Source organism: Zootoca vivipara, chromosome 10, assembly GCF_963506605.1.
Source record: "Zootoca vivipara chromosome 10, rZooViv1.1, whole genome shotgun sequence".
NCBI lineage: Eukaryota > Metazoa > Chordata > Lepidosauria > Squamata > Lacertidae > Zootoca > Zootoca vivipara.
The window spans coordinates 47,610,103-47,636,610 of record NC_083285.1 but is presented as its reverse complement, the minus strand read 5'-3'; the positions used below and the strand labels follow the sequence as shown (position 1 = coordinate 47,636,610).

General features: G+C 43.0%; 1 protein-coding gene across 3 annotated transcripts in view; it reads left to right on the top strand.

The window, feature by feature from the left end:
* The window catches only part of ABTB3 (ankyrin repeat and BTB domain containing 3), a 241,841-nt gene that overhangs the window by 165,653 nt on the left and 49,680 nt on the right, over positions 1 to 26,508 (top strand). For all 3 annotated transcript variants that reach the window (XM_035128402.2, XM_035128401.2, XM_060279886.1), the window contains exon 4: positions 14,625 to 14,777. In XM_035128402.2, the coding sequence (XP_034984293.2) occupies positions 14,625 to 14,777 (153 nt within the window). The remainder of the gene's footprint in view (positions 1 to 14,624; positions 14,778 to 26,508) is intronic.

The window sequence follows — 26,508 nt, the reverse complement described above, 5'->3', positions numbered from 1 at the left end:
GGGTGGTGCCGAGCCTGCCCCACAAAACCCCCGTGCCACCGCCCTCCTCCTAAGGCGCCGCTCCCGCTCCTCCCACCTATGGAGGGGACGCCGAGAGCTCCCCAGCGGCAGCGGCCGCAGCGACAAGCGCCCGCAGCCGAAGCCTTCAGCTATGGGCGCTGCCGCCGCCGCCTGCCCGCTCGCTCGCTGAGGAGCTCACAGCGTCCCCTCCACAGGCGTGAGGAGCGCGAGCCAAAAGGAGAGCTCAGCGCCCTCCCGCCTATGGAGGGGATGCCGAGAGCTCCCCAGCGGTGGCGGCCACAGCGAGCAAGCGGCGGCGGTAGTGGCGGCAAGCGCCCGCAGCCAAAGCCTTCAGCTATGGGCGCCGCTACCGCCCGCCTGCTTGCCGAGGAGCCCCCAGCATCCCCTGCACAGGTGGGAGGGGCACGAGCCAAAAGGAGAGCTCAGCACCCTCCCGCCCACGGAGGGGACGCTGTGAGCTCCCCAGTGGTTTCAGCGAGCAAGCGGTGGCAGCGCCCGCAGCTGAAGCCTTCAGCTATGGGCGCTGCTGCTGCCGCTGCCACCGCTCACTCACTGCAGCCACCGCCGCTGAGGAGCTCAAAGTGTCCCCTCCACAGGAGGGAGGGCGTCGAGCTCCCCCCTTGGCCCACGCTTCTCCTGCCAATGGAGGGGACGCAGGGGCATCAGCAGTGTGCATGCGTGCGTCATGACGCATGCGCCCGGGGGGCGCCAGAAGGTATTTTTGTCTAGGGCGCAAAAAGCCCTAGCACCGCTCCTGACTGCTCCCGCATTGTGGTGTTCCCTTATGACATAGTTTATTTCTGAGCATTATGTTCTATGGGTTTTCTGGATATTAAGCAAGAGGTATAAGTCAGCCCTCCTTCTCTGGGCCTACTTACATTTATCTTCAAATGCCTACTGTTGCTTTACACCTGAAGCCACTTTTTATACTCCCAACAGGATAGACAGGACTAAATCAAATTCAACGGCATGATTCCTCCTTTTTTCTTAAGTGTGCTAACTCAGAGAGGTGTTACATTCATGATCGCTGGGGGTTCCTTGCAAGAGCTGGTTGGCGCATTGTCTCTGCTTGCTAATTTGTGTGGGCTTCCTTTCCTTGGTAGCACCTCATCTGCCAACTGTATTGGCACAACGCTTATCATTGCCCCCAAACTTGCTGTATAGTATTTCCTTTCCTATTATTTTGACTGAAAGTGTAGTTTTAACTGTCTTGGAATCAACATTAATTTTATTTGGCAGCACACTGGATTTCCTCTCTGATGTTTGGGCTGTTTTTTGGGTTCATCCTATGGCCTTTAGGGCGAAAAATTCATTATACCATTTCTGCTGTCACCCCCACCCCCACTTATCTTTTTCCCTTGTAGCCTTAATTGTTTTGAAAGTGTCTGTCAACCATCCCCATTCCCTACCCTGCCTTTTAATTTCCAGTCTGAGTTGTGTGTGCTTGTCTCATATTGAATGTTATAGCAGGTGTACCCTCATTTTGCATATGTGTTTTCCAGCCAATGTATAGTGGGACCTGTTAAGAAGTAAAAGGGCAACAGGAGAAGAAGTTGGGGCGGTGGGAATGAAGACACATTAAATTAACGATAAACCAACAGAGGGCTTTGTGTATGACATTTTTGTTTTGTTTTGTTTTAAAACTCTGGGAATATATCACTAACATTTCTGGCTCCTATCAGGAGTGTTTCCCTGACTAGGTGCCATAGCACATGTCTGCAGTAGTTATAACTATAGTTGTACATGAGAAATTTCCATAAGCACAAATGCTTATAAAACAAAACAATTATTTCTTTATTAAATTGATATGACCCCTTTTGTCCAAAGACCACAGGGTGGCTTACAACACACAACACAAATTTCAGCAGGTGGCATGATATCTATATACAACATAAAAATCAAAGCAGTTCTATAAATACAATAATAATAATAATAATAATAATAATTGTCAGAGGGCCTGATGTGGCTACTCTAGAGTAACGACTCCCGCATAGTCTTTTTAGGCTTTTATTAAGTGCTGATTATTTACAGTGGTCAGAACGATCTATATACATGCTTAAGGTGAGGTGTCAGAACCTCCGAATGGCGATTGGCGCGTTTTCTTCCAGCAAAGAAGCTTTGGGAGACCCAACCTCTTCCCCCTACGTTTGCGTCGCAATTCCGGAGTTGGGGGGATTGGCCTTCCCCCCCGTGCTCCCATCTTCCTGTCCCACCTGGGGCATGGGCTCCGCAACCTTGCCTGAGCCTCGGACACCACTTCCTGACTCTCCGCTGGAGGCAGAGCTCTCCCTACTCTCTCCAGCGCTTGGGGATGGGCTGGAACTTAAGATGGGAGGGACTTCCCTGTATCCCTTGTCCCTCACAATAATAATAATAATAATAATAATAATAATAATAATAATAATAATAATCACATAATAAGATACATGTTCTCATGACAGCAACGGCATAAAATAGGAGAGGAGCAGTGGGTTACAAAAAGAGTGCACATCTACAAAATCTTCTGTCTATCCAAAGCTGAGGAGAAAAGCAATGACAAACCTAGACAGCATCTTAAAAAGCAGAGACATCACCTTGCCTACAAAGGTCCGTATAGTTAAAGCTATGGTTTTCCCAGTAGTGATGTATGGAAGTGAGAGCTGGACCATAAAGAAGGCTGATCGCCGAAGAATTGATGCTTTTGAATTATGGTGCTGGAGGAGACTCCTGAGAGTCCCATGGACTGCAAGAAGATCAAACCTCTCCATTCTGAAGGAAATCAACCCTGGGTGCTCACTGGAAGGACAGATCGTGAAGCTGAGGCTCCAATACTTTGGCCACCTCATGAGAAGAGAAGAATCCTTGGAAAAGACCCTGATGTTGGGAAAGATTGAGGGCACTAGGAGAAGGGGACGACAGAGGATGAGATGGTTGGACAGTGTTCTCGAAGCTACGAACATGAGTTTGACCAAACTGCGGGAGGCAGTGCAAGACAGGAGTGCCTGGCGTGCTATGGTCCATGGGGTCACGAAGAGTCAGACATGACTAAACGACTAAACAACAACAATCCAAAGGTAGCTCTTATTTCTGACCCACACTGCAAATGGGCAGGACCCCATCCCCCAGCTTTCATCTGGGAGCTTTCCTCTCCTCTGTTATCCTGGACTTCATTTCCCTCCTTTTCACCATCTATCTGCTACTTTCAGATACCACATATACCAGAGGTTGAGAATCCCCCCCCCCTACTGAGTGCTGGAAACCCTTAGGGGTAATTTGTTGGAAATTTATCATATGCTAATATGTTTATGTGCAAATTTAGAAATAATTCCTGCAATTCAAATAGAAAAACAATGCCTCTTACCACAGTGGGAAAGGCTTGTGATCTGGTCAATTGTGTACCTGCTCAGTTTCCTGGCCAAGTGCTAGCTTTTCATGGACTACTTAAAGGCCCCTGCTTCCCCTCTTTAGGGTTCATTATCTTTAAACCAGGCCTGCTGCAGACAGGCCTTCAGAGGAGTGTCTCCTGTAAAATAGGGCATATGGGCACCTTTTTATTTTTATTTTCCCTATCAGGTAAAAAAAAAAGCGTGTGAGACTGTAAATTTTTATTTTTCCCAGTTGGCAAACATTTCCCACAGTCTTTCAGCTCTTCCTTTTTGGTAGCTTTAATCCCTTGCTTGTTGAATAAGGAAAGTGCATGATTGTTATAAATCTTGCTGTTTATAAGTATAAACAAACACACACACCCCTGATTAATTCTTACAGGCTCAGACTTGCTAAACAAATTACAGGTGTAGCCCCAGATGCAATACCTCCCCCCCCCCAGCATATTAGACATTGGGGTCACATTTTTCATCCTTCTTTAGTACTCTATTTTTCATTCCCCCCCCCCTTAACGTTACAGGTTCATTATTTGCCTGAGAAGGCATAAAATAAGAAAGAGGTTTCAAGTCTCTTAACGATGTCAGGAAACAGAGAATGGAGCACACTGTATATCACACTGAATGGCTATGTGGGATATGCCCAATTGGGTCGGTTTTTTTGCTCTGAAATTAGAGCTTCAAGAAGGTATGGAGAAACTCCAGATCCTGGGACTTGCCTCCTTTTGTGCTCTATTGAGCAGGTTTTGGTTTTAGTTTATTTTTACAAAATCATGTATCTGGTAGAAGAGGTACAAGTTTGCGTTTTATTTATTTTAATTCTTTAAAAATTATATTGTGCTTTTGTGAACACATGCACCCATGAGTTCTCAAGACAGCTGAGAATAAGACTCAAGTGACACATGACCGCAGTGGCTCTGCCCCATTCATGCATACTTTTCCATTTTGCATGGTTTTACTTGTTTTGTAATTGTTAATGGTTTCATCTGTTTTATAGTTGTATAGTATATTACTGTAACCCACACCTTATGGTGAAGAATGGGTAAGAAATCTAAACAAACAAAATAAAGCATGAGGATGAAGGATATGATTCAGAGGACATTAAAGTCAGGTAAAACTTGCAGCATTTGAAATATGTCATTTTCAACACATCTAAAATTTGTGGTAGGGACTTTTAGCAACCATTAGCATCACATTTCTGAATTTTTATATGGTCACCTAGAAGAGAAAATCTTGATGTGTTCCTCTCTCTGGCCAATGCCCTTCTTCATTTTCAGTGGCTTTTTAGTGGTGACTATGTACCATCAGGGCAGGATTTTGGAGCCTGGGAGAGAAAAGAAAAATGGAGGGACCTCTTAGGTGCCACCATCGCTGAGATATCACTTTGCCACTTGCATGATTGGTATTATTCCTGCACTCACTGATGCTTTGGTGTGCGCACAGCCAGGGGCAGGCTGCCTTTCAGATTTGCAATGGATGAACATCTCTCCTTTCCTATTTTGTATGCATCCTAAAAACCAGAAATACACTTTCAGATATTTTAGAAGCTTAGCATGTTGTTTACAATACTTACATTTTTAATATTTATATTGTTTTTCTTTTAAAGAGATTATATACAATTATTTTATACAGAGCTTCTAATTAATACGTAAAGGGCTTTAAAATCATTTTTTTAAAAATGCAATCATTTAGACTAGAGCAACTAAACTTCTCTGGTTGCAAGTTCAGTTGTGTAGTGAAGAGAAACCAATTAACGCATGCTGCTAATGCAGTGTCGGATTACAATGTTATCCCACAGAAAGCGGTCTCTAGTTTATTTTTATCCAACTGCCTTTCAAATTACAGCACCGCTTTAATTTTGCCTTCCTTATTTTCTTCATAAGATTACACAAACAGTTAAAGAAATCCCTGTTGGTGCTCCGTGTTGATTCTACACACATATGTACCCAATCACGACATTTCACATATAATTCAGTCCTGCACAATCTGTGACTCACACAACCAGCCATGGATTCATAGTTTGACAACCAGTAAGCCAACAGTTTGGTGGCGCTGTGCTGCTTACCTGACCTCCTTCTGACTGAGTCTCAATTGTATTCTGGGACAGAGGAGGGAGGTGGCAATGGGGACAGCATGGTGCAAATGTGCCAGTGAAAGCCATTCTATGCACTGGCCAGAGTGTTTGCACCTCACCCCTCCCTATCCACCCTGATATGCAGCAGCAACTCAGTTGGAAGGAGATCGGGTAAGTGCCATTACCCCACCATGCCACCCACTACTGTTTGACAACCCCACTGCTTTTGTTATACAAGATTGGCAGCAAAAACAGGAGGTTTATCAAGCTCCGGGTGGGTTGCTTTCAGCTTGTGGAATGCCCTCCCCTAGGAAGGCTTGCCTAGTGCCAAAGCTGGTGTCTTTCAGGCCCTAGGGGAATATCTTTTCATTTGCCTGGGTCTAACAGTATATCCCCCTTCATGGATCAATGCCTTGTCGTGGCGAAGGGGCTTGAATAACTCAGAGAAGCTATGAGCTATGCCATGCAGGGCCACCCAAGATGGACAGGTCATAGTGGAGAGTTTTGACTAAACGTGATCCACCTGGAGAAGGAACTGGCAAGCCACTCCAGTATCCCTGCCAAGAAAACTCCATGGACAAAGACAACAGGCATATAAAAGTTATGACGCTGGAAGATGAGCCCCTCAGGTCGGAAGGTGTCGAACATGCTACTGAGGAAGAGCGGAGGACAAGTACAAGTAGATTCAGAGCTGATGAAGCGGCTGGGCCAAAGCCGAAAGGACGCTCAGTTGCGGATATGCCTGGAAGCGAAAGGAAAGTCCGATGCTGTAAAGAAAAATATTGCATAGGAACCTGGAATGTAAGAACCATGAGTGGAGGTAAGCTGGATGTGGTCAAAAATGAGATGACAAGAATAAATATCGACATCCTGGGCATCAGTGAACTAAAATGGAAGGGAATGGGCGAATTCAGTTCGGATGACTATCATATCTACTACTGTGGGCAAGAATCCTGTAGCAGAAATGGAGTGGCCCTCATAGTCAACAAAAGAGTGGCAAAAGCTGTAATGGGATGCAATCTCAAAAATGACAGAATGATCTCGATACGAATCCAAGGCAGACCTTTTAACATCACAGTAATCCAAGTTTATGCACCAACTACCGGTGCTGAAGAAAGTGAAATTGACCAATTCTATGAAGACCTACAACACCTTCTAGAAATGACACCAAAGAAGGATGTTCTTCTCATTACAGGGGACTGGAATGCTAAAGTAGGGAATCAAGAGATAAAAGGAACAACTGGCAAGTTTGGCCTTGGAGTTCAAAATGAAGCAGGGCAAAGGCTAATAGAGTTCTGTCAAGAGAACAAGCTGGTCATCACAAACACTCTATTCCAACAACACAAGAGACGACTCTACACATGGATATCACCAAATGGACAGCATCGAAATCAGATTGATTATATTCTCTGCAGCCAAAGATGGAGAAGCTCTATACAGTCAGCAAAAACAAGACCTGGAGCTGACTGTAACTCAGATCATCAGCTTCTTATAGCAAAATTCCAGCTTAAACTGAAGAAAGTAGGAAAAACCACTGGGCCAGTAAGATACAATCTGAATCAAATCCCTTATGAATACACAGTGGAAGTGAGGAACAGGTTTAAGGATTTAGATTTGGTGGACAGAGTGCCTGAAGAACTATGGATGGAGGCTCGTAACATTATACAGGAGGCAGCAATGAAAACCATCCCAAGGAAAAGGAAATGCAAGAAAGCAAAATGGCTGTCCAACGAGGCCTTACAAATAGCGGAGGAGAGGAGGCAAGCAAAATGCAAGGGAGATAGGGAAAGATACAGGAAACTGAATGCAGATTTCCAAAAAACAGCAAGGAGAGACAAGAGGGTCTTCTTAAATGAGCAATGCAAAGAAATAGAGGAAAACAATAGAATGGGGAAAACCAGAGATCTGTTCAAGAAAATTGGAGATATGAAAGGAACATTTCGTACAAAGATTACCATAATCAAGGACAAAAGTGGTAAGGACCTAACAGAAGCAGAAGACATCAAGAAGAGGTAGCAAGAATACACAGAGGAATTATACCAGAAAGATATGGAGGTCTCGTACACCTCAGGTAGTGTGGTTGCTGACCTTGAGCCAGACATCTTGGAGAGTGAAGTCAAATGGGCCTTAGAAAGCATTGCTAATAACAAGGCCAGTGGAAGTGATGATATTCCAGCTGAACTGTTTAAAATTTTAAAAGATGATGCTGTTAAGGTGCTACACCCAATATGCCAGCAAGTTTGGAAAACTCAGCAATGGCCAGAGGATTGGAGAAGATCAGTCTACATCCCAATTCCAAAGAAGGGCAGTGCCAAAGAATGCTGCAACTACCGCACAATTGCGCTCATTTCACACGCTAGCAAGGTTATGCTTAAAATTCTACAAGGCAGGCTTAGGCAGTATGTGGACCGAGAACTCCCAGAAGTGCAAGCTGGATTTCGAAAGGGCAGAGGAACCAGAGACCAAATAGCAAACATGCGCTGGATTATGGAGAAAGCTAGAGAGTTCCAGAAAAACGTCTACTTCTGCTTCATTGACTATGCAAAAGCCTTTGACTGTGTCGACCACAGCAAACTATGGCAAGTTCTTAAAGAAATGGGAGTGCCTGATCACCTCATCTGTCTCCTGAGAAATCTCTATGTGGGACAAGAAGCTACAGTTAGAACTGGATATGGAACAACTGATTGGTTCAAAATTGGGAAAGGAGTACGACAAGGTTGTATATTGTCTCCCTTCTTATTTAACTTATATGCAGAATTCATCATGCGAAAGGCTGGACTAGATGAATCCCAAGCCGGAATTAAGATTGCTGGAAGAAATATCAACAACCTCAGATATGCAGATGACACAACCTTGATGGCAGAAAGCGAGGAGGAATTAAAGAACCTTTTAATGAGGGTGAAAGAGGAGAGCGCAAAATATGGTCTGAAGCTCAACATCAAAAAAACCAAGATCATGGCCACTGGTCCCATCACCTCCTGGCAAATAGAAGGGGAAGAAATGGAGGCAGTGAGAGATTTTACTTTCTTGGGCTCCTTGATCACTGCAGATGGTGACAGCAGTCACGAAATTAAAAGACGCCTGCTTCTTGGGAGAAAAGCAATGACAAACCTCGACAGCATCTTAAAAAGCAGAGACATCACCTTGCCGACAAAGGTCCGTATAGTTAAAGCTATGGTTTTCCCAGTAGTGATGTATGGAAGTGAGAGCTGGACCATAAAGAAGGCTGATCGCCGAAGAATTGATGCTTTTGAATTATGGTGCTGGAGGAGACTCTTGAGAGTCCCATGGACTGCAAGAAGATCAAACCTATCCATTCTTAAGGAAATCAGCCCTGAGTGCTCCCTGGAAGGACAGATCGTGAAGCTGAGGCTCCAATACTTTGGCCACCTCATGAGAAGAGAAGAATCCTTGGAAAAGACCCTGATGTTGGGAAAGATTGAGGGCACTAGGAGAAGGGGACGACAGAGGACAAGATGGTTGGACAGTGTTCTCGAAGCTACGAACATGAGTTTGACCAAACTGCGGGAGGCAGTGCAAGACAGGAGTGCCTGGCGTGCTCTGGTCCATGGGGTCACGAAGAGTCGGACACGACTAAACGACTAAACAACAACAACAACAGTATATCACCGTATCTTGTTTAAATTAGTTGATTTTATTGATTCTGCTTATTCTTCTCTTCTGTGCTTTGCTGCTTCCTGTGGTTTTAGTGGTGTCCTTTTGTTGTAAGGGCAGAGGGAGCATAGCATAGTGCCAGAGCAAATGCTGTGTATGCAGAACGTCCCAAGTTCAGGCCCTGGTATCTCCAGTTAAAACGAGCTTAGGTAACAGCTGATGTGAAAGAACTATGCCCTAGACCCTAGAGAGCTGCTATCAATCAGGATAGACAGCAGGAATGGAGGAGAAATTTGGTCAGTTCAAATTTCGCATCTTTAAGGTAGTCCTGATTCAGAGACAGCAGAGCAAAATTACATAATTTTATTTCTTAATGCTTGGGCATCAGTCATGTTGCATGGGCAGAGCATAGCTTTGTTGCTGACCCTTTAAAAAAAGAATAAAAAAGACTCAATGCTGTGTGCTCCAGCACATAAGAAGGGAAATGCAAAGCCTGCAGAGAGAGGATTTTCCTGAGAGCTAACACTGATCTTCCAAAGCCTGAAGAAGCTGTTTGACAGTTTCATCTCAGCAGCAAGTCCAGCAGAAGTCTTGAGGAAAAGTCTGAAAGGAGGTTGCAGTGGATGAAACAATTGTATTTCTTCACATTGTGCCTATAAAATTTTCATCTTGCCTAAAATGAATGGTTACCATATTTGAGGCTTTTTAATCTAGAAAAAGAAATGGCCAGCATAGCTATCCTAACCATGGCCGCACATGCACTATGCATACAGTATTGTATCACTTTAAACAGTCATGGCTTCTCCCAAAGAATACTGGGAACTGTAGTTTCTTCAGGATGTTGGTAGTTGTTTGAAAACCTCATTCCCCTCACAGAGAAGTTTAACCCTCTTCTTAGACACAGGGCATTGAGATCCATGCTATTGGAGCTTCAGAGTGTGTGTGTTGTCATCTGAGGGATGAGCTTCTGGCCTTGTCTCTGTAGGCACTGACTCCTCAGTACCCTGCTCTACCTCAGCAGAGGATGCCTCTTCCAGTTTGGAATCCAAGTAAAGGTGGATCCTGGCAGGGAGGAATGCTCCATCTCCCTAAGGACTGGATCCTGCTCTGGACCTTCATGTATTCCCTTCAGGTGTCTTGTGCCCCCAAGGATGTCTTATCCCAGAATTTGAGTTGGCCACAATACCACAACATGGTACAGGCATGGAGAAATCAGTTGCACTGCTCATTATCAGTGATGTCATGGAGCAGATATGCTTTCCAAAAGACTCCTGTGATACTTGCATAGACTTTGGTCTTTCGCCTGGGGAAATAATTCCATTGTCAACACTGGATGTTGCACTGAGATATCCTGTGTTCTTACCTGAGAATAAGTCCTTTCTTTATTAATCATTGTTGCTTCAGTTGGAATAAAATGTCAATATCTTGAAATCTATATATCTTCCTTTTTATGCCTAGAGAGTCTGCGCTTTCTCCCTTCACTTCTCTCCTCTGTCCCCAAAGCACAGCCTTGTTCTAGCTGCTTGTTCATCTATCATTTATGCATTTCTTTGATTGCATGGCTTAAATATTATACCAAACATGTCCTGTCCTTCTTTTTGGCTGGAAGCATACATACTAATCAGAGGATCTGTGGTGGACCAAGGGACTTCTCTCCCCAAACCATATCTCCATCAGGTTTTTGTTTTTTTAAACTCAGAAACTATATTCCTAAAGGCACTATTTCCAGCACTGACCACCACTGTCAATGTAGATTAAGTTGCTCATGGAGCAATCGTGGAAGACAGAAGAGTACTTCCCTATCAGTCCACTTTGTATTGGTAGCCAGGTTTTTGGGCTGCCTATAGGCCCCTAAAGCTATATATAGTGAGTATGGAGTAGTGATAGACATTCAGCAGTGATAAATAATCTTGCAGATTTTTTAAAAAGTTATGCATAGTTTAAGGTGCCTGTGAATGCTTCCCATCGTGCCCTGGGCAAGTGCTCCAGAATCTTGAGCTTTTTTCTTTTTCAGTAAGTCTCCAGCCCTCCTAGAAAGAAAGTTATGGGCCAAACTGTACAGATAACTTCTAAGTGATTTCTGTGAGGGTGGTGGGGTTACCTTGTATGTTTTTCCTGGTTTTGAGGAATTCTCCCTGCTGTTATTAGACAGCAGCAGCAGTGTTTATGTGTATTCATGAAATCACCATAATCAAGACCAACAGGACCTAGCTAGCTTCTCATGGTAAACATGATGATGATGATCATGATGATGATGGTATTTGTACCCCGCCCATCTGACTCGGTTTCCCCAGCCACTCCGGGGGTGCTTGTCTTTCTGATTTTGTTTTATGCCTCAACGTCTTAATGGCTACCATTTTGTGACTGTCACATCCAGCACTCTTTCAAAATTAAAAATGTGTTTGGTAGTCCAAAAAGGATGGCAGCCCTTGGTTTGTGTGGGGGTAGGGGTGGCTATTTTTCAAACTTTGAAGATGGGCAGCATATGTGTAGCCTTATTGGCTTAATAATGGTTCTTTAAGTTGCACCCAGGCAGGGACAGAGACAGTCAATAACAACACCGAGGGTTGAATCCAGAGAAAGAGTTTAATCTCTATATAGAGAGACTCTCGGTGATCCATATTTCACAACAAGAGTCCAGAAAGACAATTTTGCAAAGATTCTTATACACTTCTTGGGCTCCTTCCCCCCTCCTCAGGAATCCACTCTGTAAGAGTGCGCACGCAAGAGGGTCATAGGTTACAAATACGTATATGGATCTTCCTGTATCCTGTCCTTCTCATAAACACATGCTGACTCAACAATGCTACCCCGGTACCAGCCTCAAGCAGCCTTGAGTGTGCCTGATATTTGTGTCATCTCCTGGTGTAGACCTTGAGCATCTCCTGATGCTCCTTGTGCTTTCTGGCAAGGCCATCCTGTCTAGCTGTTGAATGTTTTCATTACACTTTGACACAGAGGCATAGAGGCAACGAGAAAAGCATTTTAAGGAGAAAAGCATTTTAGGAATATGGGGGGGGGGGGCTAAGCCACACAATCAGAATTATACAATGCAAACTATAGGATCATATTTAGCTCAATAATACAAAAAGCAAATCTCTCTCCTCCATATGGAATGTTTATGAACATCTCATAGCATCACAGGAGCTCAGCCACTTGGTGGCAAAAAGATTCCTTTCAGCAATGTAGCTTTCTGCTGCTTCTGCCTTACAGATTTAGAAAACAATGATGAGAGACAAAGAACCAAAGTGAAGGCTCACCAAGGCCATCATGGTGACACTTCTTGCTAGCAATTGGTGTAATCTGCTATTTTGCCATCCTCATCTTCCCAGTTCAGGTCATATTTGTTACAGGACCTCATCCAAAACTGCAGTTGCTTTCTATGTGGGGTAATCCCCCTTTGTCCTTACACACATTTTCCTTTGGGAAATGTTATACCAAACAATACAGTACCTGTAAGAAGCATAGCTGCCAAGTTTTCCCTTTTCTCACAAGGAAGCCTATTCAGCATAAGGGAATTTCCCTTTAAAAGGGGGGATAACTTGGCAGCTATGGTAAGAAGCCTAGTGAGGTCATCATTTTTGTACACATTGTGTCATAAACCTGAGCACACCTTTCCCCAGAACTCTGCATCTTTGTCTTCTGTTTGTGTATGTGGGGCAAGAGGAGCACCCTTTAGCCTAGACTACAAAGAAGATTGCCTGAGGCAACCTGTGACTCTCCCCAACCTCCTGGTGATGTTTTTTTGTAGGGAAATGATAAATCTACACCTGGCTGGAGCAGGATGAGAAAATCCAGTTCAGCGAAATAAGTGCTCCGCTCTTCCTTTGCTGGCTCAGGAAACAAAACCTGGTCTAGTCAGTTTAAAGTGTGCAAGGGTAATTATTACGAGGGGGAGGCTTGTGGGATATGGCACCCCACCAGGTTCAGAACATCTTTAATACAAAAAAGGGGGGAAACTGAATAGACCAAGAGCTGTGATAAGCTGAGAAACTAAGAATTCAAAATAAGATGGGCCTACAAGAGAATCTGAATAAAAAATGAGTCCTTCAGGGTGACTGAGGCTGGTGATTATGGCAGAATTGACAGAATGTTTTTGAACAAGCCATGGTGGGATGAATGGGAGTTCCTTGAAAGCTTTTTTTATTATTTTGAATGGCTGCAGTGATCATATATAACTCTTGAAAATAAGAGGGAGGGAAATCTACCCTATTTTCTCCTTGTATCTATGAGGTTTTTGCATTGCAACTGCTTGAAAATAAAGATGACAACAAAGGATTGCAGTGTGGAGTGGAATTGTTCCAAAGCAGGATCAAATATGTCCCTTTTTATGAGATATAAATGTAAGAAATCAATAAAAAACAATAAAAACAAAATAAATAAGTTTCAAGAGCTGCAGTGGTGGGGAAATCTCATAGTTAGCGCAGATATTTCAAACTGATGAAGTTAATCCTCCAAACACCCCAATTCCAAACTTCAGTTGCATTGCTACCTATAACGGGAGAGCCCATTCAGGTGTGTGCATAGTTTTGTGTACACACAGCAAGGTTTCTACTGGGTTTCCCAGACTGCATTATTTATCCTGTATGTTCATTTCCCCAGTAGATTTTTACACAGGCATCGGATGCTCTTTTCATGATGAGGGTTGCAAGTGCTCACCTTCCTGCAAGGCACTGGGCATGTTACAATGTTGGAATTACAGTAAGAGACCCCATTACATTCCTGGATCTTCCTGCTCAAAATCAGTGGTTGTCATTCTGAAAATCATTCTCTTGATTGCAGCCTGAAAAGAAAGACATTGGTTTTTCATGAAAACTGTAACAGGGTCCTCCTTCTTTGTCATTTAAGTGTATTTTTAATATTGGGAAGACTTAGGTTCAATCATATTTTGGACCAGGTTTGGCATTACACTAGTTTCAAAATTAAAATTTCATAATGTCATTTTTAAAGCTTCTGTTGCCTTTTTCTCAAGAAGGGGGACTGAATGGTCTTCCCTCTCGCTCTGTTTTGATCTGGGGTTGGGCAGATAGAGCTTTGGCAAAAAGGTACTTTAGCGATTTTAAAGAAATTTGGTGGCCATTTTCATTGTGATTGGGGGTCTGAAGGTTTTAATAAGACTCAGGTTGATACAGAAGCGTGCAAGTCTCTCCCCGCAATGTATATGTTCTAGAAAAGAGCACTGACCTATGAGCAAAGTTTGGGGACTTGTTGTCTTAGCGAAGCCAATTCAACTGTTCCATTACAGTTCCTTACAAATTCTCTGCAATAATTTTCATTGCCTCTAATATAGCTATGGATATCATTACCCTGGCTTTTAAGATGTTTTGTTCTGTGAAACCTACTTCTTTTGTTGCATCTATACTGTTGTGTTTGGATTAGAAAGGTTTTACTGTTTCACTTGTTTTTATAATTGTAAACTGTTTAACTTTTTCTTTTTTATAACTGTTTGATTATATTATTGTAACAATGTTGAAGGGCAGGGAAGAAATATTCTACGCAGCACACGATGTACTGCAATGGGAGGGAAAATAGCTTATTTGTCTTGTTCTTCCTAGGCCTTTCATTGTGCTGCCACCTCTGATGGAATGGATCAGAGTAGCTCTGGCTCATGCAGGGCACCGTCGCAGTTTCTCCCTGGACAGTGATGATGTACGGCAAGCAGCCAGGCTTTTGCTACCAGGAGTTGACTGTGAACCTCGGCAGTTAAAGTAAGTCTGTGCAAAAAAAAACACCCCCCAAAAACAACAACCTCGATGTGATTCGTTAAAGAGATTGCTGTGGTTTAACAAGCCGAGCAAGGGTTCAGTTACATACTCTATTTGCTGATCTGCAAGTTGCTCTCTAATCTCCTCCCCCTCCTTACCATTTAGCTTTAAAAACTAAAAACAAAACTGTATTTCCTTCACATGGAGGTTGAGCCAGTTTTGGAATCTGCGAGGCTTATGTGCCTGCATGTTTAACTAGCTAGATCAAGCCCCCTAAGCCTTTCCTTTTGAATTCTGTTTGTATTTCCCCCTCTTTGCCATCAGATGCTGTTTCCGTAATGAGAGAGTGAAGTGCTCACCTAATTAGCTGGGTCTTGCTGTGTTCCTTTGCAAAATTCAGAGGTGTTATCTAAAAGGCATCTCCCCTTCTTTGCAGCAGCCATGGTTTAAATAGCATATTTTCCACTGAGAAGTACTTCCAGCTCCTGCTGTAAGATTCTGTTTTTCATGCTGAATTTCTGTTTCTGGAAAAGAGGTTGCTAAGAGGTTGCATTGCATAATTTTAAAATAGAAAAAAAAGTATGCAGCGGTATTGCAGCTAGTGATTTCCAAATGCCGCTGTCAATATGTAAGTTATGCATACATTTTATATTTTTAAAGAGCTTATTGCCATTGTGCTTATGTATGTGAAGGTACAAAAGTGTTGGGTTTTGATTGTATCCTTCATTGTGGGAGATTTTATTTAGACTTGCTTTTTGTATGGAATGACTTATGCTTCGGCATTATGAGCCTGTAAGGCAGAAATTTGTCATCTAGTTGCTTAGTAGCTTCAGAGGAGAGTGAAGCTGACAGTCCTTGGGCTATTTCTCAGAGGCCAGTAGATTCAAACCCATGTGTGCTTCTTCTTCTTCTTCTTCTTCTTCTTCTTCTTCTTCTTCTTCTTCTTCTTCTTCTTCTTCTTCTTCTTCTTCTTCTTCTTCTTCTTCTTCTTCTTCTTCATTTTCAGAAGCTTCACAGTGAGTTATAAAAGACTCCCTTCTTATATGTGGAAAGGATTATATGTATATCCCTTAACACAGCAGCCGCTGTGTTGGCAGGGTCTGATGTTACTTGCTGCAATGCAAAAATAAGTCTCTGCATCTCAGATTGTTTAGAACCATAAGACACTGTGCATGGTAGTAGCTTATGGGGAAATGACATCACTGATTAATTTATCAGAAGCCCCTTATTAACAAGCCAAATTAATGAGTTGCCCCTTTTGTGTATGTTAAATCTCCAAGGAAGAGAATAGACATGTATCTGCATGCCTTCCCTTATTTTTGTAACTTTGCCCTGGTGAATGTGTTGTTGTTGCTGTTTAGCCATTTAGTCGTGTCCGACTCTTCGTGACCCCATGGACCAGAGCACGCCAGGCACTCCTGTCTTCCACAGGAGTGTGATTGTGTTAGGGACAGGTTATTGCTACCCTGCTTATTACACACTTATGTGTATTTCACTGAGCATAATAACATACTCCTGTTTGATCAAACTGAAGGCTCATCTAGTCCAGCCTCAGGGCCAGCCCCATCATTAGGCATAGACTGAGGTGGCTGCCTCAGGTAACAGAAGGGAAGCAGGGTGTGGTGTAAGGTGTAGGGAAGCGGCCTGCCTCTGCCCCCTAAACTAGTCTGCTGCCCTCAGGAGAATACCAGTGTTAAAATAAGAATAGACTTGCAGTTCTGTCAGCTTCTTTTATGTGAAACTAGCTGGCCCTGCCATGCGTTGCTGTGGCTCATTCGTGTGATTCCTTCCACCCGGTGCCAATCCATGAGGTATCCCCCCTCCCCCCACCCCCTGGCTTATCCCTGTGATTCACCCCACCCTGTCCCGACCCATGACGTATCACACCCCCTCTTCCCCCCACCCCGGCTCATCCCTGTGACTGGCCCCACCATGTCCTGACCTATCCTGTCCCCTCCCCCCCCAACCCCCACCCAGGCGAGTCAGTACCTCCATTTGGCCTAGTCTGTAAAGGCTTTGGCCTAGTATGTAAACTGGAGCGGAGGTGCTGTTGAGAGGAAAGGTTTTATAGGTGCAGTACCAGTGTAGCCACTGCTAGAGGGCGCTGGTTTGCAACTTGGTTCTTTTCCCAGCATGGGTTTTTGAGGTTTTACCTGGCACAGGTGTGACATCTGTCTTTGAAAACAGTACGGGGTCACTCTCATATTCACATGCGGCATTGTGTCAAAATTTGAACGCAATCGGTGAAGCAGTTTTGGTGAAACGTGGATACTAACAGACATGGCCAGTTTACATACATATATATATATATATATATATATATATATATATATATATATAGGGGCATTGAAGTGTCTTCACATCAGTGCCTCAGGCATTGAAGTGTCTTGGGCCAGTCTTGAATCCAGCATCCTGTTTATCACACTGGCCTACCAGATGCCTTTTGTAAACCCACAAAACAGGATATGAATGCAAGAGCACTCTCCCACTGTTGTTCCCCAGCAATTGATATTGAGACTTGCTGCTTCTGAATAAGTGCTTAGGGCTAAACAAATATTCTCTGCTTCCCCCCCCCCATGTTAAGGATCACTCAGCATTTTCTCCACTTTTGCTTCAAATGTGAATTCGAGTGAATTGGGTCTTGCCTTCTCTTCCCACATCAGCTGTATCACACCCACTGGTGTGGATGGGTAGTAGGATGAACTTGCAGAAAAGTGGTAGCACCTCCAAGAATGTGTAAAGTAAATTGTAGCTCCAGTAGTAGCTTGCAGTGGAAGAAAAGAACAAAGATTTATTAGCGCTAGGAGTCAGTGACAGAGCATAATCATTTTCACATAAAGACATGATAAATTTGTGTATATATATTGCCACAACATAGCCAAGAGGCCAGATTTATGTTATCAGAGAGCAAATACTTGAGGAATAGGGGCAAAGGCAATTTAAGGAGTAATAAGACCAAGTGTGTTTCAGGCCATCGCTAGAAGCATCAAAGCAAAAAATATTACAGAGATCAACTATGAAAAATGACTCTCTCTCTCTCTCTCTCTCTCTCTCTCTCTCTCCACACACACACACACACACACACACACACATGTGCACAAACACACACTTAGGGTAAATATATATTCATGTGTGTAGGCATATATACATATGTTACGTAGTATTAAACAGTATTTAACAGAATTTGCCCTTCAGGTTAGGTGTGGGCAAGACAATAAAGCTGTGGTATAAGGGGCAACAAGAACCATAGATTACCTGGAAATTTTTCTAGAAGTGCAGGATGAAAGTTAGTCCTGTCTCTGTCTGCTCAAGAGAAACATATATGCAATGCAAACTTTCTTTTGTGCCACATTTCTAGGCACAGGTCTGCACTTTAAAGCTCCAAGTCCAATTGGTTTGTTTGTTTGTTTGTTTTTTGCCCTGAAGGACCGTTTAACCCAGCAACCTCTTTCTCACAGTGGCCCACCAGATGCAAAGAAGGTGCTGGGTGCTCATTGGCAGAACACATGTTTGTATAAAGAAGGTTCTGTCCCTGGCATCTCCAGCTACAAAAACCAGGTGATAAGTGATGGGAAAGAACTAATCAGAGCTGTTTCCCCTCCTTAAGAAGATCTCCCTGGACCATGAAATGCTAAATGACTATTGCCCAATAGTGAATATCCCCTTTCTGAGCAAGGTGTTTGAGTAGGTGGTGTTGGTGGCCTGGCTTCAGGCATGCTTGGAGGAAACTGATCCATTTCAGTCTGGCTTCAAGCCCGGTCATGGCACTGAAACTGCCTTGGTCATCCTGGTTGATGACATTTGTTGTGAGAAAGATGGGGTGGGAGTGTGACTCGTTCTTCTCAATCACTCAATGGCTTTTGATACTGGGAGGTAGAGGTTTAGGGCAATGTGTTTCAGTGATTCCACTCCTGGCTCCACGGCCTCAGAAGAAAGTTCAGTTGGGGCTTGCTCCCACGATTGCAGCCTTAATGTATCATTATTGTTTTGGTATTGCCAAAGAGGAGGAAGGTGCTTATGGTATTTTCAAAATAACCTGTCCACTCCCGGGCACTATGCACCTTGACTTTGGGGCAGTAGGGAAATTTGCTGCTTTACCTCCTGCTAGTTCTGCTTCCAGCTTAAAAGATGCTAGAAAGAGTGGGAAAGCAGGAGGTCTTTTCAGTGCCAGCTAATAATACAAGTTGAGTTACCCATCTAATGAGATACAGCACCCTTTTCATATGCCTCTCTCCTTGAGTGTCCTTGTCCTCATCCCAAATTTTGAATAATCCTCTAATTCCAGCTACGACTGCTGCAATAATTAGGTATGGAAACACCGACCCAGCATGCGGCTGCAAACAAACTCCTTGACAAACATACAGCAGTCCCTTGGTATGGATGATTCCAGAGGATAAAGAGGATTTGAATACTTACAAGGTCATATTCAGGTTTCCTGATGGGAATCTCATCCTCTTTTGCTAACCTGGCTTCTAACACCAGTAATGAGGAATTATTGAAGTGTTGTCTCTTTTCCCCTCTAGTTCACTTCAGCTCTTAATGCTATGGGAGATACAACTTCAAACATTACAGAATGTATGATTTCCTCTCTTATTCTCTTATGATGTACGTGTCATGTTTACTCAAGGCCAAACTGGATGAGACATGAATGGGGCTCCTGAATTGGATCGGCACTGGAGGAGAGGTAGTTAGCTCACCCTCCTCGTGCCATTTCTCTGACCTGGTTTGCTCCCCCAAAACTAACTGCCCTAACGGGAAAAATGTACAGGTACCTTCATATTTCCTCCAGAAAAATAAATAGTAACTTTGGGGAAGAATCAAGGGAAATGGTGCAGGAAAAATATAAAACTCCCAGCTAGCCAACATTCACCTTTGGTCCAATTTCCCCCCTCCTATGGTTGAGCAATCAGGCCTGTGTCAAAGGGACCCTCTGCTTGCTTTTCAAATTTTCAGCCACTTCCAGGTATGCTCTAAAGCTGTTGCAGAGATTGGATTTCTCTCACTCACTAACTAAAGTTGCATCCTTCTGGGTTTTCTGATGTACTGTGTACCTTGAGGCTGAACAACATGACTGTAGACCAACTGCAAGCTTTGCATATGCAAAGAGCCTCCTGGAACTTGGCATACTGTACATCTCAGATTTCCCACTGATTGCCTCCTACTTCCAAATAAGAAGGGAGGTGTTTGTTTAAATCACTGGTTTCCTGTTTGGGATTTAAAGATCAGAGAGGAGGAATACTGTATAGGAAACCTCCTTGTACCTGTACTAGGTCAGACCATTGGTTCATCTAGGTACTGTAAATATGGCTTGAACTGTCTGGCAGCAGCTCCCCAGGATTTCAGACAGGGAACATTTGCAGACATACCTGGAATTAATCCTGGGACTTAACTTGCATGCAAAGCAGTTGAGCTAAGCTGCCCTACTGAAAATAAAGCAAATAGATGTGAATTCTTAGCATCTCTAGTGAAACATACCTACTCAGAAGTAGGTCCTGTTGATTTCAGTGTGGCTTATTCCTGGGTGTGATTGCAGGAATCACAGGATTGCAGCCTAAATAGATGATTTAAACTACTCAGCCAGTTACAGTATTGGAAATTCTGCTCCCTGCCTGTTTCCCCCCTCTCTTTGTTTTTAAAACCTACTCCTGATTCTCTTCAAAAATAAGTTTGCATTTCACAAATGAATAGCCTACAATCATACCTTGGTTTAAGTACGCTTCGGTTTGAGTACTTTCAGTTTAAGTACTCCGCAGACCCGTCTGGAACGGATTAATCCACTTTCCATTACTTTCAATGGGAAAGTTCGCTTCAGGTTAAGTACGCTTCAAGTTAAGTACTCTGCGGACCCGTCTGGAATGGATTAATCCACTTCCCATTACTTTCAATGGGAAAGTGTACTTCAGGTTAAGTACGCTTCAGGTTAAGTACAGACTTCCGGAACCAATTGTGTACTTAAACCGAGGTACCACTGTATATGGGTCTCTTTAAAATGAAATTCTACCCGCCAGACAAAACTTTTGTCTGATTGCAATCTCTTTTCCTGTCTCCATAGTTGGGAGCCAAGTGTTGATCTTTCTGCAAGGATCTCTCCCCCTGCCTGCCCTTGCCGCCCACTGTTGCCCAGCACTCTGCCCCTTCCATTAGTAAAAACAAAAATCTTCTCTATGTCTTTTTCATCAAGCAGGAGAGGAGGCCACTGGGGTAAATGGAATGCAAACACTGTGAGACAGATTACCTTCATGCTGAGTACCTTCAGTTGCCTTTTAGCAAGGATAGGAGAACTTGTGACTCTCCAGATGGTTGCTAGGTTTTTCTAGGGGCTGGTGTGCCACCTGCCGTGGCTTGGTGGGCAGAATCTAGCCTGTTGGTAGTGGGCTCACCACTGCTCCCTTTGACCATTGCCAGCTGTGCTTCTGCGGAGGGGATGCTTTCAAGTTTGTCCTGTTACCTCTGGGTTGCAAAGATAGCAGGCAAAGCAGTTTGAGGCTAAGATGCAAGTGGTTTGCCTAAGACCACCCCATGAGTTCATATGTCTGAATAGTGCTCTAGTCTGAATGAAATACAGTGGTACCTCGGGTTGAGAACTTAATTCGTTCCGGAGGTCCGTTCTTAACCTGAAACTGTTCTTAACCTGAGGTACCACTTTAGCTAATGGAGCCTCCCGCTGCCGCCCTGCCGCCGCCATGCGATTTCTGTTCCCACCCTGAAGCAAAGTTCTTAACCTGAGGTACTGTTTCTAGGTTAGTGGAGTCTGTAACCTAAAGTGTCTGTAACCTGAAGCGTCTGTAACCTGAGGTACCACTGTACTGTATCTTGCTACTGGTTTTGGATTTTTCTTAATCAAAGAAGATAAATATTCAGCTGTCGATATTGTTGAGAATTAAGTGCTCCTATCTTTTTGCATACAAGTGCCATTGTTGTTTGATCAAAGGAAATCTGTTTGATTGCTTTTGCGCTGGAATTTAAATCACAAACAAGAAGGAAGAATATATATGCTGTAAAACAACAGGGCATAAATAGGTAATCACAATCCCAGGAGAGTTAGCTGTGTTAGCCTGCTGCAGCAAAAACAACAAAGTCTTAGCTTCTTAAAGTCTTAGTCTTGTAGCTTCTTAAAGACTAACAAATGTTGCTCCAATAAATTTTTTAGTCTTCAAGCTGCTGCAAAAGTCTTTATTGTTTAATTATAGATTACTTTCCTAAGTTGAAATGAATGGAGATTCTGTTGTTATCCATGCAACCTGAACAATTTAAGAGCGTGCTGGCATGGGAGCACGTGTTGATAGAAAAACTGCCTTTTTCTGAGTAATTTTTTTCACATGAGAAGCTGTGATGGGTGGCTATGTGCTTTTTCAACCTTTTCCTGGAGCTTGCTCCTTTCCAAAACCTGGAGCTGAACTCTGACAACATGGACAGATTCCCACTACATCGGTTAGGGTTTAAGGATCACTCCTCTATAGTGCACCACAATGAATCACAGGGTAGATGCCCTCATGCACATTGCTGGGATTTCCCTTACTAACGTGTTCAGTCAACTAATGGTGGCTGGGAAGGGAGATCCTTTTAGTTTGAACAGTGTGCAGATTTCCTGCAGTTATGTGAGCAATGCACATTTGATTGTTCTGCCAGATGTGCAGGGTGGTCACTAGGGTTGAGATACATTAGGCACCCACTAACTGTACTTTCTGGGGGTGTGGGGAATGGAATATGTTTTTCTTTTCACGAGCTTCTCTAGCTGGGTGAAAAGGTTGCTGCCTTAGGTGTTCATTGTGCATAATTTTAAACCTAATTCCAGATGATCATAGTGATTATAACAAACTATTTTAGCTGTTTTTTTTAATGATGTGATTGTAAATTGCCTTAAGACATATATGTAAAAGGTGATCCATTAATTAATTGCCTGATTCAAAAGAGGACAAGTCATGCACCTTTTAATAGCTGCATCTCTTCTGCACAACAGTTAAAAGTGAAAGAGTCCCCTCCTCTTTTGCATCTGGTCACCATAAATGTTGCAGCACCTTTTCTCCTCTCCCCCAGGTATTCACAGATATTTAATTCTTGCTGTTCCTATGCTGTTTTTTGTTTGTTTGTTTGTTTTGGTATAATAGATTTTAAAACTGGGTTGCATTGATATCTTCTAGTTTGATTTGCAAGCTGCCCTGGAAACCTTATGGTCAGAATGCAAGATCATCACATTATTCATATGTTGCCTTTCCATGCTCAAAGTGGCTTACAACAATACAAACCAAAATCAACTGTCGCAAGTACAATATCATAATAACAGCAATAATAAAATAAAATGCAGCAGCAGAAAAAGCACATTTCAGTAGCATACAACTTCTAGCATCAGCAAAAATAGTGTTAGAAGCATTTTAAACAAATAATTTGGATAGCGTTTTGATTCATAAGAATCTCAGCTTTCCTTAACGCAAAAAAAGGCAGAACATTAGTTTCTGACAGTGTGTTTCCTTAGAACTGCATGGGTTGCGTTTCTGATCCACAGTCATATAGCTTTAGCAAAAGACTAGTGTGGTGAAATCTCTGAAAGAGGCTCCCCTGTTCTGAAATACACCTGGATATTCCTTGTGACCAGCACACAACGCATGTACACCACTCATTGCCTTATCACTGGATGACTCGCACATGAACTGTCTCAGCAGAATTGGAGAGGGTTTTTGGGGATTGTGTAGGAGGTGAGGTGTAATCTGTCTGGGCTGCTTGATTGTGGTAGCTGTTTCATACAAGAACATCATCCATTGATAAAAGTCATTAGCTGATGTGCTAATGGATGATTTCAACATACCCATATCTTTCTCCCTGAATCACACAACGTCTTGCAACACCAATAAAATATTGCAAAAAAGGGGGGGGAGGAGATGGGAAATGAGGCATATAAATGTTGAGCACACCTCTTGGAACAGACCATAGCTCAGTATGAAATGATGGATATGGAGAATGATGCATCAGTACATTGGCTACCTCTGAGTAGACTGAGAAACAGCACAAGGTCAAGTGGTGAGCTTCATGGTTCAGTGTGAATCTAAACTTACACTGTCCATTGGTCTAGTCCGGGTTAAATGCTTGTCTCCCCTATAAACCACTGCCTTTCCAGTTCCATTTTCACAATTTATATGGTAAGTGGTGGAGCCTCAAACACATTTATTTTTAAAAAAATTAAAAGGAAAATGAACACTAGCTGATTATCCACCTCTTCACTTTTTCAGGCTACAAAGCCACAGAAAATAGTGGAATCAGATACACATGTATGGTAGAGGTGAAAGGGGAAATTTCACAGTTCCCTGATGCCATCTGTCTTTCCTTGTCAAGACAAATGTGGTTTGTTTGTTTTTTGTTTTTTGCAAAGGATTGACATTATCTTTGGACACATAGTTCTAGCATGGAGCCAGTCCTGTTTTGTGGGTATGTGTGTGGCACTTCAACACCTTCAAGCAATCTCTTAGGAGCAGATCTGTAAATCTAGACTGCTGCATTTGAGTAGTTTAGCTGTATTTGCATTGGCCAACATTCTTAAGGGTCACCCGTACTGAAGTTTCAACTTCACTTGTAGAAATAGTTCTCCTTTGTGGTACCAACTTAACACGCCAGTGCTTCAACATACAGTCCTACAGGTTAACCTCCCCTAATTGTTTCTTGCAGACCTTTCAATTTGTTCATCTTTTTGGCTTCTTTATTTCTTGTTGTGCCACATTGGCCTAGTACAAACACAATGGTCCCAGTCTTAGATTGTGAAAGGTGCAGGTCTGTGTGCTGTTCTTTTGTGTCACTGGAACAAATTGTCTTCTCCCCTTTAGTCACAGAAGAGAGACCTACCAAGTTCAAATCTTGGTTAGCTCAAATTTTATATTATGGTGGCCAACCATTCAGGGGGAGATAATTCACTGCAGGAAAGGAGTGCAATCTTGCAGCTCACCTTGAGTTGTATCCAAAAGTGGCCTAACAATGTAAGCCTCTCCCTTTCTCCAAACATGATCTCAGATGGCTGAAATAGGTAGGTGATAATTGCACAATAATTGCACAAGCAAAACCATTTGCTACTACGAGAATTCACCATTAGATACAACCCTCCACCTCTTAACTATTGAGCACAGTGAAGGGATTCATTCCATTCCCACCTGCACTTGCCCTGTATAATAGTATAAATGCATTGCTGCATAATCAAAAATAAATTGCTTGCTTTGTACGTTCAAATCCACTTTTTCTAGTGAAAGAAGTTCTCAAACTTTGCTTTCCAGTGCAAAATTTGTCCAGAGCAAAATTGTTCAATGCTTCTTATATTCAGTGTGGGATGCAGTGGCTGTCAAAATGCTGCTTCAAAGTGATGTTGCACTGAATGGTTGTTGTTGTTGTTGTTGTTTTGTTTTGTTTTGTTTTTAAACAGTGCAGCTGCTTAGCAATAAAAACAACAGCACAACACTTGGTATATAGAAAGGCAATCCTTATATTGTCAAAATTCCAAATGACTAATTGTGTAACTAGTTGGGGATAGTTATACCATAAATAGCCCAATGATTACAGTATCTCAGATCCTGTGGGCCTGATTTTCATTTTATCATTCAGAGTGAGTGGCTGATTTGTAACCAGTTGGGGGCAGTTATAAATAATGCTATATGAGCATCACCAACCCTTTATCCTCTCAGGTTCTGTGGGTTTGATTTGCATTTTCTTTATGGCAGCATAAAGAGCGCTAACTGGACAGGAATTTAATCTGCAATTATTAATTAAGCTATCTGCAATGGAATTTAATGGAATTCTTGGAGGCCTCCTGTAATTATCCTTAGCATGTTTTAATGTCAAATCCTCATTCAGAGATGGCAACCCACAGAACTATTTTTAAAATTATTTATTGGAATCACAGGTTTTCACCTGCACATATTGAACATGCCTAGAGTGTCATTCAAATGATCTTGTCCCCGCCCCCATAAGCAAGTGGAGAAGAGGAGAGGCAGAGTTTGTGCACCAGATGGGTGAAGAGGAGTTCCTCTTTGCTTATTGGACCAGATTGGGGGAGACCTATAATCCAATACCTGCAACAAATCAGCAATTACCAGTAAATGATAATGAGGCAGAACACTTCATTGTATGGAATATAATATAATGAATAAATTGCTATACATCAAATAGAGCTTGAATCATAGGCTTGGAAGTGATCTTGGAGATCATGTAGCCCATGAGTAGGAAACCTCAGATCCTGGGTGAGGCATAAATACAGTCCTTCAGGGATTTCTCTGTGGCCCTCAGGACTCTCCTTGGCCAAGCGCTCTCCCCAGCCACACACCTCTCCAGCTCTGCACTAAAGTGTTCTCTCCTGGCGGAATATGTCGCTGAACTGTGGGGGTGCCTCTTGCTTGCTTTGATGGGCTATGGAAATATGTTTTTGCTTGCATATAGAAACATCTGTGTTTTGTTTGGGTTCAGTGTAGCCCACTGTACAAAGACAAGAGTCAAAATAATTATTCTGGCCACTTTTGCTTTGGCCCCATCCACCACTGACATGAGGCCCCTGGAAGGATCTCCATGAAGAAATGAGGCCCTTGGGCTAAAAAAATAAAATGTTTCCCCATTGTTGAGCTTGTCCAACCTCCGCTCAGTGCAAAATGCAGCCACAGCATCCCTAACAAATGGCTAGGATGGCCAGATGAAAAGGGGGGTATGGGGTTCTTACACCTTCTTGCTGCATAAACAACAGTCTCTGTTTGGCAAACATAGCTAGAAG